Source organism: Leiobunum rupestre, chromosome 4 (genome assembly GCF_980474605.1).
Source record: "Leiobunum rupestre chromosome 4, qqLeiRupe1.1.hap1, whole genome shotgun sequence".
Classification (NCBI taxonomy): Eukaryota; Metazoa; Arthropoda; class Arachnida; order Opiliones; family Sclerosomatidae; genus Leiobunum; species Leiobunum rupestre.
The window spans coordinates 37,845,331-37,858,724 of NC_143387.1; the positions used below are offsets into that span (position 1 = coordinate 37,845,331).

A 13,394-nucleotide genomic window follows, 5' to 3' on the forward strand; every position below is an offset into this window, starting at 1 on the left:
ATAAAATTACACATCATTAACCAAGCTAATTTTGTTGTTTTCTTCCTTAACTATCCCGCTGCACAAAAAAAGTATATATAACGAAGTTCGATAGCGCTTTTGACATTCTTTTTCCATTTCCACAAATTGGATTAATTTCGATTTAAAAAATACCTTTAACATTATCAAAGCCTCTTCGCTGTTGCCATTCATTTTTTTATTATAAGTAAAGTATATAGATAAGTTAGTTAATTATTATTTTTAACTATAATATTAACTATATTATCATAAGAAGTTTTGTCGAACAAAAAATTCTGTCGATTTACAACTATTCAAAACCTCTAGAACGGAAAGTAAATCTCTCCTTAAAAGTGATAGGGAAACCTACGAGAATATAATAATAGACGACATCCAATCAAACCCAAACAAGCTTTGGTCATACGTCAATGAACGCATCAAACCCAAGGAAAAGGAGATCATTCTGGAAGAGAATGGCAGCTATGTAACCGAGACTAGCGAAATTGCATCAAAGTTCAAAAACTACTTTTCTAAGCTTTGCAGTGCTTGCGACAATCCTAATTCCCACAAAGATTTTGTCTCTAAAAAAGTCGACTCCTTCTGCCAGCTGAAGATCAAGGGTGGTGATATCGATACTGCCATCAGGAAGTTCAAAGTTAAAAAAGCTACCGGCGCGGATCAGATACCGACTGTTATAATCAAAAGTTGCAAAGACATTTTTATCCCGTTACTGCTATATATATTTAACCTCTCTCTGAAAAAAAGAAGATTCCCAACACGCTGGAAAAAATCAGTGCCAGTTTTCAAGAAATGGTACAAAAGTGTGGTCGGAAATTATCGGCCAATCTCCCTTCTTAGCATCTTTTCTTTGAGTCAATCTTCCACATTTACCTATACAGTTGGTTCAAACAGTTTCTTTCCACAAACCAGCACGGCTTTTGCAATGGCAGGTCAACCGCCACAAAGCTAGTCAGTTTTATGAATTATCTTGTACCCAAAGTAGTCAGCAAAGGTCAAGTGGACGCCATATTTTCTTACTTTAACAAGGCTTTTGACTGCATGAACCATAACATTCTACTATCTAAGCTGAAAGGGTATGGGCTAGGTGGTGCGGTACTTAATTGGGTGGAAAGCTACTTGGCGGATCGTCCTAACATTATCAAAGTAAACGGTACAATAACATCTGTAAGCTATGTGACACGCCGCGGCGTTCCCCAAGGATCGTGCTTAGGTCCACTTTTATTTATTATATTCACAAATGACATCTTTTGGGAGATAGACAGTCCAAGTGTTGCCAAAGCGTACGCCGAAGTTACAACAACATACAATAACATAGAGTCAATATCAGACTGTAAAACCTTAGACACCAACGTTAACCGAATTTATTCTTGGGGGGTTACCAATGAAATGCCATTAAACGGCTCGAAAACCATTGTTGTCTCTTTCACCCGAAAGCACAAACCCATAACCTATCCCTATTCAATCAACAGTGAAACTTTAAAACGAGAACTCGAGGTCAAAAACTTGAGCATCATCTTTTGACTCGCAGCTACGTTTTTCCCACCATATTGATAAACTTAAGAAAGATTGTATAGGAAAATTGTACTGTATCCTAAAATTGGCCAAAAGACTCCGTTCTCCAAAGGCCTTTCATTTGTTATACATTTCGTTAGTTAGGTCTAGGCTTGAGTATTGTTGTGTGGTGTGGAATGGCTGCAGTGAATATCTCAAAAACATAACTGAAGGCGTACAAAATAAGTTCGCCCATCTATATTCTCATAATTTCCACCCGGTTTCCAATTACAGATACAAAAAAATTTTAATAATGTGTAACCTTCAATCAATTAAAAACCGAGTAAATTACCACGAGATAATGCTAATATATAACCTGCTAAGCTCTAGAACTGACTGCATCGAGCTAGTTAACGAAATAAATTTAAGTACACCACTCAAGAATACTCGAGCCAATACGCTTTTCTATATCAAGGATACAAAAGACCTAAACCCAATAACCCGATGCCAAAAGACATTCAATAAATTATGCCACAAACTAGATATATCGTATCCGTATTCAACGTTTCGCAAAAATGTACTAAAAGAAATGACTTTGCTTTAAAAATTTATATCTGTAACTTTGCAATTTGGTACGGCTCTGAGCGCCTATGCTACAGACAACTGTCGAAACCGCGGTCGAAACCCTAATGAATAGAACCATAAGTTAATGATACCTCTAAGTACACAAATAAGCCCTTTCAAGGAGGAATCTTTGTCCAGAAAATGTGATGTCAAATCTTGTCCCTCCGATTCCCGCAAAAATGAAAGATTTGAAAAATATCTCTGACCCAGCGCCGCTGTGCGGTCGAGAATGAAACTATATTGGGAGGGGCTACTTTTACTAGTCGTACCTTAGTGGGGGTGCCTTAGCGGGGTGGAGGGGGAGAGGGAGAGGGAGAGAGTTCATTCGTTATAATTTCAGTCACATGAGAGAAATAAACCAATAGCAAAAAAAAACGTTTTTCTGCCTCTGCGGGGGGAACGAATTTTCTAAGGGAATATCGAAATTTACCTCTTTTGGAGAAGTTCAAGCTAGCCTTGCACCAAACAGGATTAAAGAAACGTCAGCTTCGGCAGTTCCAAGTGTATGTTAAGGCTACTTTGATACGCAGTACGGAGATACATAGGTCGATTTGGACAAGCATTTCCGCCATAGGCAGCATAGCCATTTGTCTACTTAGAGGTATCATTAACTTATGATAGAACTTATCTACAGGAGAAAGTAGGATACCTCTAGCACGGGCGATATGTACCCTACCTCGGGACGGGAAAAGAAGAAGGGGTGGATATTTCTGTCAGACTTGCATTTTTAAGTATCACCTAGAGGCGGTAAAAATTGTAAAATTGAAGTGCGTCGCCGTTAAAACAAAACCACGTAACTTGAGATACGTGGTTTTGTAAAAATTGACATATTTAGATTCTACACCCCAATTTACGTATATAACATTAAAAACATTAATAGGTTGCAATTTAATTTCTTTTTTTGAATCGAGAAAACATTTAAACGTATCTTTGATATTCACAACGCATTTCGCGTAGAAGCACGTATCTTGCTTATTTTCAGCTCCTATTTCACCTCATGACGCGAAACCAAGTATCTCTAAAAATTCCCCTTTAGCAAAATATTTTTAAATTAAAATCCTCATAAATTCAATATCGAAACGAAATTATTTAACTATAAAATTAACTCGCGTGTAAAAACCTAACACGCGATTTCACAAGTCCCTGCAAAATTAAATATCCAATTTTCTCAAAAAGGCCACCGAAAAGATACGTGGTTTTGTTTTAACGGCGACGACTGTGGTCGACATCTACTATTTTCTCCAGCTAGGCTTAGGAAGTTGTAGGTGTGTAACGGTTTTCAACTTTTTAAACGTTCATGATTAATTATGGGGAAATATTGCTTCTATGAAAAATTTAAAAATGATTATAGATATCACAACAATATAACCTTTTATCCGGTACCGAACCGGGGAAAAAATACTAATTTAGAACTTACCCAAATGGGTTTCAAGTATAAACCGCGATACAATAACTGTGACAAATATTTTTTAATAAATCCTAGGGCGGCTAGGGCCTATGCGAAATACAATCTCTAAAAGCACTTGTTTTTCTTTCTCAGTCAAGGTCAAGGCATGTCAAGGGTTTGGGGAACGAAAAAATATTTATAGTTCAAAATTCCGCTAAAAGGCGGCAGCACTAAACTGACGTTCGACCAAAACCAAACCCCCCTGTCCCGACTCCCGGGCTAGGGTACTGAAACTTTTCCCCTCCAGAAGTCCAGATAAGTTATATTTTCCAAGCTTTGACAAATACCGCAAACGCGACCTTGGTTCGAATATCAGTTTTTTTTAATGGTTGGAAATCGATAACTGTGTAACTATATTAGCGCTATTTTTAATATAATCCTCGATATAAACCAAGGTAGAAAGGCGTTTTCGAAAAACTCCAAAAACATAAGTAAATCAAGTTATTCATTTCAGAAGAACACGTATGTTAATAGACCCATGTTGAAAGTTGGGGGGTCGAAAATTAACATTTTTACCTGGCAGCTCAGCATTTGGACGGAACATCCGTTTCCTTACTTCTGCCTGTATATTTCAATGGCGGTCACGTGGTTCAAAACGTCACAAACAGGATGTTCCGTCCAAAGGTCTCACTTAAGCCTCGTCTGCGGCCCCTCTTTTGTTATGGGTCTATAGCAAATTGTTTTCGTAAGAACGTTTATGATCAGAGTTCAATCGCGATCCGGCACGGTAATTTGGATATGCCGTCGTTCTTATCAACAGTCGCGTGAGACAAATTGATAGCCTTCGAATAACTGTTGAGCGATATAATCAAACAGATAAATTCGAGCGCCATGGATAGAAGCATTTATTTGCTCGTCTTCGCTTTAATATTTTCAGTTTTAGAAAATGTTCAACCGGAAGAAACGGACAACCACGTAGTAACTAATTCTGGTACTGTTCGAGGGAAGTCCTTAACCACATCCAGCGGGAAATCTGTGACGGCGTTTTTGGGAATTCCTTACGCGAATCCTCCAATCGGTGACTTGAGGTTCACACCTCCGCAAGATGTTAAACCATGGCCTGGAGTACGCGACGCTACGAAAATGTCAAAATCATGCGTCCAACTTCCCTGGTCCAGCTATTTGGGTTTGCCCAATCCTTGGTGGGAAGCACCTACCGCGGAATCGTCCGAAGACTGCCTACACTTGAATATATGGGTTCCGGAAGTGAAACCGGAAAAAGCGGAAGTACTAGTTTGGATTCACGGAGGTGGATATTTCTGTGGTTATTCCGGAATTGAGAGGTACAGTGGAGACACTTTGGCGGCGGAGGAAAATATTATCGTTGTGTCCTTGAACTACCGACTAAACGTTTTCGGTTTTTTGTTCTCGGATACTCCCGAGGCTCCCGGAAATATGGGGCTTTTGGATCAATCTCTCGCTATTCAATGGGTTTACCAGAACATAGAACATTTCGGCGGTGATCCAAAGGAAATTACCATAATGGGCCATAGTGCTGGTTCATCCTCGGTCAGTTTTCAACTCGCGGCTCTGAGCAAAGCCAACCTAGTGAAAAGAGGCATTCTTCTCAGTGGAACCCACTTTCATTCTTTCGCATTCGCAAAGCCGAAGAATATACTAGAGAGTACCGTAAAATTAGCCACTGAATCCGGCTGCCTTAGTTCGAGCCCAGACAGCTCAGGAATGGTGCAGTGTTTGAGGAAATTATCCCCGGACGAACTGATTAAAGCAACTATTCAAGTTGCGCTTTCGAAGGGGCCTTTGGCGTTCTTACCGGTTGAGGATGACTTATTAGTTTCGAAGGACTTAAGTTACAAGCGCGTCAAGGAAGTCATGATTGGCGAGACAAAGGAGGATGGCGCTTTTCTGGTCTCCATGTTCGCCCGAGATCTTCTTTCTCGTGATTTCAGCCAGGAGGAATGGATCCAAGCTACGAAGCTCGCCATGGCCACTGATGACACGGAAGTAGCGGAACTGGTACACTCGTATTATAAAAATTGGACTGATCCGGATGACGAGGGAGAGAAACGTTCGAGTTACGTAAAGCTGGCTACCGACTTCATTATGTCTTGTCCAAACGACGAATATGGAAACGAACTTGTCAAACAAGTATGTCCCAAGTGTCTATAATACTTCTGGTTTTTTAAGAAATCATTTGTAAGTTTCGTTTTTATCTTGGACAGGGTGTGAAATCGTACCGTTTCATTTTCGACCACGTGCCGTCCGTCTCTGATAATCCAAAGTGGTTGGGTTCTGTGCATGGCGACGAAATCGAATTTATCTTTGGTGGCGTTCTGAAACCGGAAAAAGGCTTCACTGACGCTGAAATGACATTTTCAAAAAATGTTATGAAACGAATTGGAAATTTTGTTAAAACTGGGTAAGTATTTAAAATATTTCATTAAATTAATTAGAATAACTTTGGAATTTTTATTTCGGCTTGCAGAAATCCAAATGACGAAGACGACAGCGATGTTCAGTGGCCATCGTTCAATCTAAAACGACAGCATCTGCACTTGAACTTGAAAAACAAAGTTGGCTCAAACTATCGCGTAACTGAATGCTCTCTTTGGAAATACGTTTTTAAAAAACTTTTACAAAAGGACAGTCAGGAAGATTCGTGTTTGTTCACACCGAGATCATAAGTCATTTATTAAACCATTATAAAATTCAACTATTTTCTATGAAATTCTATTATAACGAGCATATATATATATATATACATTCCTTTCGTAAAAATTTCGTTACGCTCGAATAGCGCGCCTTTCGTCTTGAATTTTATTCAAAGTGACACTGTTAAGCGCCGCCTAGTGACTACCACGAAATTCATTCAAACGATTATAATAATAATAAAATTAATTATCGTCATTCGTATTTATTTTTTAACTACCAAATTTTAAATTCTTAGACTTAATTTTTATTTTTTTCTTTGTATACTTCACTCGGGAGAACAGAGATGGCGACGTAACACTATAGACCGATTTTTTTTTGAGGCGAGCTGGTTGCGTTATCAATTCGAATTCTAAATGAGACATCCGCTTACTCAACATGTTTATCGTCTTCGATGATGGGGAAAAAGTGAAAGTCACGAGTAATTTAATACAAACAAAGCTAAAAAGAACCCGCAATGGACTAGAATTCCGAACAAATCTGATTATGAATATATTTAATTCGATATTTTTAGGAACGGAATTGAAATAAGCAAATAATACATCTTGTTTTAAGTCGCTACGCAATAACTAAAAGGGTTTTAGCAACAATATTTATTTCTTATTATTTCCATTTTCCATCACCGTTACTTAGGTTATTAATTCAACCAACGCGATACAAATTATTACGTATTCGTGTTACCCTTCAACGAAGCTGAACAAATAGAATGGTAATCACAAAAATAGCCGCCGACAACCCACGAACGAGGAAGCAGGATATTCGCGGCCAGAAAAATTTAAGCTTAAAATATCCCAACACCTGTTAACGCGTATCGTTCAATATCTCCATAATTTTTTTATTAGTTTTTTTCAGCCGTTTCTTTTTCGGAGGGTTGCAGTGACGTGTCGCAATAGGTTCCGCGAACGCCCAAAGTAACCCTGGACTCGTTGCTATCGGTATATTTATTTCTTTTTATTTGGAAAGAGGGATGTAGTGGAAAGGAAAAAAAACCACCCAAATTCCGAACAATTTAACTCACTCGGAGGGGACTGTTCAATATTAACGCCACGGATTTTAGCCAGTCAGTGATACGTTTTCGAAACCCACTTGAGAAGCGTTTCGATACGCGCGTCTACGTATTGTGTTAGAACGCGAGTATAGGGAAAGTCATCTCGAAAACGATTCATCAAAAAAATGTACGTCGAAGCGCGTGGTGTATAAATTGGGCGCTTTGCCAGCATACTCGTTGTACTGTTACGAAATAGTTCGAATCGCGCGAAAGCCGTTTCGCCGTGAACACTGGATAACAGCGGTGGGTGTAGCGTTCTGTTAGCCGTCTCTCCCCCCTCAGTCTCGCTTTCCGCGGTTTCGTCGTTGTTTTTGTTTCAGACGCGTTAATTTGCGTTTAATGTAAGGCGCCCAGATGGCCAAATTCTAAATCGCGTAACGAACGGAGTATCAGGTACTTAATGGAACTAGGTTTATTTGGAGTAGATGTTCGCGAAGCGTTCGAATTAAGTAGTACTAGTCGTCGTCGCCTCCGCTTTTGGGAATATCATGGCGCAACCGGTGGCTCTGCTATGGCTGCCCTTAGCGACGCTGATGTTTCGTCTGATTTCTCTGGGGGCCTTCGAACTGCCCGAAGATGTCAGCGAAATTACTTGGGCCCACGCCGTTAATAGCCGCAACGACTTGGACACTGCCCTCAACAGTGAGTATCTTTTTAATCATTCCTAACGTGTTTTTACCTATTAAAACGCGTCTTCCTTATTCCCGAGTATAATATGGTATCACCTTTATTTCAAGAGCGGTTTTCCGTACAGGCACACCCATACGCGCCTCATTTTACTAGAAATGTTACCTGATATTAAAAAAATATAAATACGATGGCCATCTAACATTTGACAGTAGTAACGTGTTATAATAGGGAAGGTGGATTTCTAGAATGTTTTTCCTTTAATTTCTTGTAAATTCAATAATGGTTGTCGTGATTTCAAGACCGGTTCTGAAATAAGCCATGGACTGGGGAAAAAAGGTTTTTGTAGCCTGTCAAAATTTAAAGAAGGTTTGTAAAATTTAATATGGTGTCCGATGTTAGAAACGTAAATATTGAGGTTTCCGTTTCTAACATCAGGCACCATATTAAATTTTACAAACCTTTTTTAAATTTTGACATGCAACAAAAACCTTTTTTTCCCCAGCCCATGGCTTAATATTCATAATATCATAAGTGGAATAATTATATGTATGACACTTCCTAATCTGATATAGTCTCGCTTATATCAGACCTGAACCAACTGGTTGAGTAGTAGTGTATTTCGCCTTGGGCGTATTTAGACACTACATTGATCTTCGCTAAAATAAACGCAATAATTCTGAAATCAGTTCGGTGGTAATTTTGGCTAATTGCCAGACTTATATTTATTATGCTACTTAAAATTTGGGTAAAAATGCCGACCCTTCCAGCAAAATTTGAATTAGTATGAAAGACCAATAAGAAACTGCTATTTCGTTACCCGTCGTCTGAAACGCAGACGATTTAAAACCGAAAACATTTTTTTTTAAATATTTCTTACAAACATAATTTTTTTAATTGGAATTTATAATATCATTAAAACTAGTGACGCCCATTAACGGTAGCCCGGTTAATTTGCGTAGGAGGGTGGTGGAAAGCCCTTCGTGTCACAGTTACTATTACCGGTAACCTCGGTAAGTTTTTATGGATTGGGAAAACCCAAGAGCTCGGAGAAAACCCATCTAACCAACAAGGCAATATTTGATTTTTTAAAATGTCTTTACGCTTGCCCAACTTGTTGAAATGTTGCCCTGGAATAGCTCAGCCAATGCCTAAGAATGAGTTCATAAGGGCTACGTTCAGCAGCAGTCAACGGAAAAAAAACCCGATGGATTTGATATTTTCCACCGATGAGCTTTTCCATCATAATGACGTCGTAAGTTGCTGAACGCTTTTATTCAGTCATCGGTGTTTTTTAAAATGCCGTAGCTTTAATAGTAGTTTTACGTCAGATATGACGTCAGTCATCGGAAAAACCGACTCTTCCAACCGATGACTTCGGTGAGTAACCGATGACCATCGTGACGTCAAAACCGGAAACGCGGCAAAGCGTACAGTAGGAAACCGATGTCACCGATTAGTAATCGGTGAGTCCGATGAGCGCTGCTGAACGTACCCCTCCTCTTTAGTGGGAAAGAAAACGGATCCACAGCTGAAGCGGGGAGGCAACATTTCAACAAGGTGGCCAAGGTTATTTTATAAAAAGAACTATTACTTTTATTTTTAATGGAGAAGTGGTTCCGAGATTTCACCCATTGCCACAAGCTGGGATTGAACCCGTCTCCTCTCGCTGCGAGAGTGCCAACCCCTACCCCACCTCACTTATACTCAATGTTTGGCCCATTGTTGTCTTAAACCTGTTTTTTAATTAATTTATCATTTCCAACTAAACAAGAATACTGTAAACTTCAACGTATGACTATTGATCCTATCTTGGACGTTCGGCAAATTTTGGGCGAGGGGATATAGTCAACGTGGCACCGAAATCGAGGCCCTTATCTGGAGCGCGCTCTCTTATATTTCCATTTGAGATTTACTCCCGAAGATCGAGTGGCCAGACAGTAAAGTTTAATCTCTGGTATTTGTTTCCAGGCGAGATATCGTTCTTGGAAGGCGACATCTCCATGGGCTATATTCGGAGAACGGACAATCTGAGCCCGGTCCTAGAACCCATCATGGCGCACCCGCCCTTGACAATGTCGGACATATCGCTGAACGAGTGGATAGGCGAGGTCGTCGAGCGCTCGAACGCCACGAAAGGGGTGAAACTAGACTTTAAAAGCACCGACGCCGCTAATGCTTCATTAGAAATTCTGAATAAGTGGCGGGATAAAGTAAGCCACGTTTCCACTCTCAGTATCTCTCCGCATTCTCGCCGCTGATAACGGAATTGCCGAAACTTTAAGCTCTTCGCCGATATTTACGTCTCACGAACGATATACGCTCGTTTGTCATTTTGGGGGCTGCGAAGTTAGTTTTGCGGATTAACAAGAAGCCGCCCGTTCTCGTTCCCCGGAATATTTCGAGCTTCCATCCGCGACCTTGTTGGCCGCGTGCGCGCGTGACCCAATTAATGCCCTCGGCGAGTCGCGAAACTTTGAAGCGAAGCGACCGAGTTTTGCCAAGTTCGGACTTTCGCGACTTCCCCACCAAAACGAATATTCAACGGAACTCTTTTCGCTTGTCAGTCGCGACTTTGCCCGGGACCGAAATAATTAATAACCCACGTGTAGAAAAGAGAATGTAAAACGCAAGCTGGTTCGGATTTCTAACGCCAATAGCTGTTTACCACCTGAGAGACCTTTTCTCGGAACTTTTAGGACACCCGAGAGAACGGGCGCGCGAGAACCAAATTTATTTACCTCTTGTCGGACTGAATAGGCCCCTCTCGAGTTGCGCTGAAGCGGCCAATCGCGATCGTTACTTAAACTATATCGTAATGGATAAAGTTGGCGGTGTTGGAGTCTTTCGTGCGGGTGAAACTCTCGGGAGTGGGAGATCCCAAAGCAGCCATTCGCGTTAATAATGAAATACTGCCTGAATCGTTATCGCCTTAAGATGTCGAGATGATGCGCGATATCGTAATTTATTTAAAAAAAAACGCTTTCTTTGTATTTCAGATAACGTTTCCTTTGTGGCTGAACGCGGACATCCTTCCTGGACCAGTCGACGCCGTCAGCACCCCGGTCGACGCCAATACGTTTATTCTTTTATGCCGGCACTTTTTTCCGAACGCCACTTTGTCCATTGGCTGGACAACCGACATTTTCGCCGACGAAAACGATTATCGATACACTTGGAATCACGTATGGCGAATGGTGAAGATCATTCGCTGTCTGGAAGTAGACGGACTTCAACCAATCACTTTTCCAATTAGAGCTCTTTTCGTTAAAAATTCGATGCCGCAATTATTGTGGCTAGTCAACATGGTCTTAGATTCTTCCATAACGGTGTGGTCGAGTAAATTTGACAAGGTGGACGTGAGCTCTTTAATCCAATTACGAAAGTCACTTCCCTTTTCCCAAGTATTTTACGATTTACCCAAGAAACTAGATGATAAGTTCCACGCTTTGAAAGTCAACGTTAGTTACGATCCGTCCATAATTCCGTTTAATAATTGGGCAGTTTTAAGGGACTCCACCGAGCCGTTCGGTTGCGAAGACGAGACCTTGGTGTCGGGAAACACTGTCGTGTACGGAGGTGACAGAACCGTGGCAGTTTTCAACGAGTCACCCGTTCGCCGCAACGCCAATATTACGGGGAAACTCTACCCGTACGCCCTGCCTGACTTCGCCGGAAACTTCAGCGAGAGGGCAGGTGCCATGGCCGTTATTCTCGCTCCGGATAGGAACTTCTGGGCGGATGGTCACTGGAAGTCTTGGCAGAATCTGACATCCCTGGCGATCGGAGTGCTCTCGCCAAACCATTCTGAGTCTTGCTGTTCCATAGACTTTAAATTGAAGACTATCATGCCGGAAGGTGGACTGGAGCACGACGTCCAGTTACGAACGTGCCACGACACGGAACCGTGTATCGTGTACCAGGACACGGCCGAATTCAATTTGTCAGGCATAAATGAATTTTACTTGGGTTTTGTTTTCATGGGTGAAAGAGCTTTGATTCTCGACGAAATAACAGTTAATGGAGTTTCCGATTATTTCGTTCAACCTGTGATATCTTCCGCATATGGTCTGTTTTCAGCGAACGTGTTCACATCCGTATTATGGTCGCTAATACTAATCCACGCGTCTTTTTATTAAACCACACCTTAAACTAACCAAGGCGAGTTCGTATGACGGCCAGCAGCGAACCACCAACCAGTTATCGGCCGTATCATTACATTGTAACAGGAATGACAACATTCCAATATTCAAGTACAAAATATGAAACAATTTTGCAGTATTGAAATCGTTTTTTTTGCAAATACAGCAGACTTAATTTTCCTTTCATTGATACAATCGTACCAATAACAACGAATCGTTTTCTATCTGTTGCATCACAGTGATCAGCAGAGTTCATTCCATTTAATAAATCTTGACATCACTGCAAAACTAATATATTACTCACATTGTCAGTGGTCTGACCAACGAGCAAATTCAAATGAAATATGACGGTGTATGAATAACATTTTCATCACAATTCTTTTTGTTTAACTATGTGGTCCCTTTTCGCCGGCCGACAGAAATACTGAGAAAAGTCAGTTACATTTATCTTCTTGATAAACATAAACTAGATTTGGACCAACGAAGATGACGTAACAATAGCCGCATATAAGGGACGTTGGGTTCTTCAATGCAACCTAGAATATCTCGACACGTAATTAAAATCAGAGCAGCAGAAAAGTGAAGACTTCCTCTTTAGTTATCTTTGCGCTTCCGACAAAGATATTCCAGGAAAAAAGAAACAAAAAATGTACAAATATAAATGGAAATAAAGTAACTTTTTGTGATATTGTAATTATTTGAACTGTTCCTACTTAGATCTTAGTTCATTTAGTTATAAATATTATACAGGGTGTTTCAAAAAGTTAGGCGACAATTTTAAGGAGTTGTGGGGGGTGAGTTGAGACGTATGCCTGTTTTTTTTAGTTTAAATAGCGCCAGAGAACTTAAAAAAAATGGCCTACTAGCCCCTGGAAGTAGGCTGCAACAAGCGCAAAACCAAGTAGCAGGGACTTTAAATACTGTTTAAGTTCACTTTTTTACGCTGGTTACCTCGATTTGTTTACGAACCCAAACCTTAATGTTCGCGTTTCCCTGCTGCTTGGTTTGGCGCTTGTTGCAGCCTACGATTTTTAGCGTATCTCCCTATCCACCTCATGCTCGTAAAAGTGAAGCTCCTTCCCCCTAAACAAAAGCAAATCAGCTCGGAATCTCGTTGGTTCCTATTCACACGAGTGGACATGTTGTCGGGGAGAGTTCTCTAAAGAAGTTCTTTCGAGAATAATTTCAGTTCGATAAAGGAGTCATCGAGGTGCTCATCAAAACTAGAACCAGGGACGTCTTTTCAGGATTTTTCAGGAGGGGGCAGAACTTGTGCTCCGGAAAACAGTTTTTGTCAAGGATAAAAACGTGTCTAATTTTAATTTTA

General features: G+C 40.6%; 2 protein-coding genes across 2 annotated transcripts; both read left to right on the forward strand.

Annotated features, from left to right (window-relative positions):
• Window positions 1-4,380: 4,380 nt before the first annotated feature.
• On the forward strand, window positions 4,381-6,448 carry LOC149947667 (acetylcholinesterase-like). Its single transcript, XM_090170620.1, has 3 exons — window positions 4,381-5,689; window positions 5,764-5,960; window positions 6,027-6,448. Exons 1-3 carry the CDS (start codon window positions 4,412-4,414, stop codon window positions 6,223-6,225), a joined length of 1,674 nt encoding a protein of 557 aa, XP_090026746.1. The 5' UTR covers window positions 4,381-4,411; the 3' UTR covers window positions 6,226-6,448.
• A 431-nt stretch (window positions 6,449-6,879) lies between these two features.
• Window positions 6,880-12,761, forward strand: LOC149947668 (protein FAM151A-like). Its single transcript, XM_090172245.1, has 3 exons — window positions 6,880-7,940; window positions 9,897-10,138; window positions 10,925-12,761. Exons 1-3 carry the CDS (start codon window positions 7,787-7,789, stop codon window positions 12,062-12,064), a joined length of 1,536 nt encoding a protein of 511 aa, XP_090028371.1. The 5' UTR covers window positions 6,880-7,786; the 3' UTR covers window positions 12,065-12,761.
• Window positions 12,762-13,394: the final 633 nt, after the last annotated feature.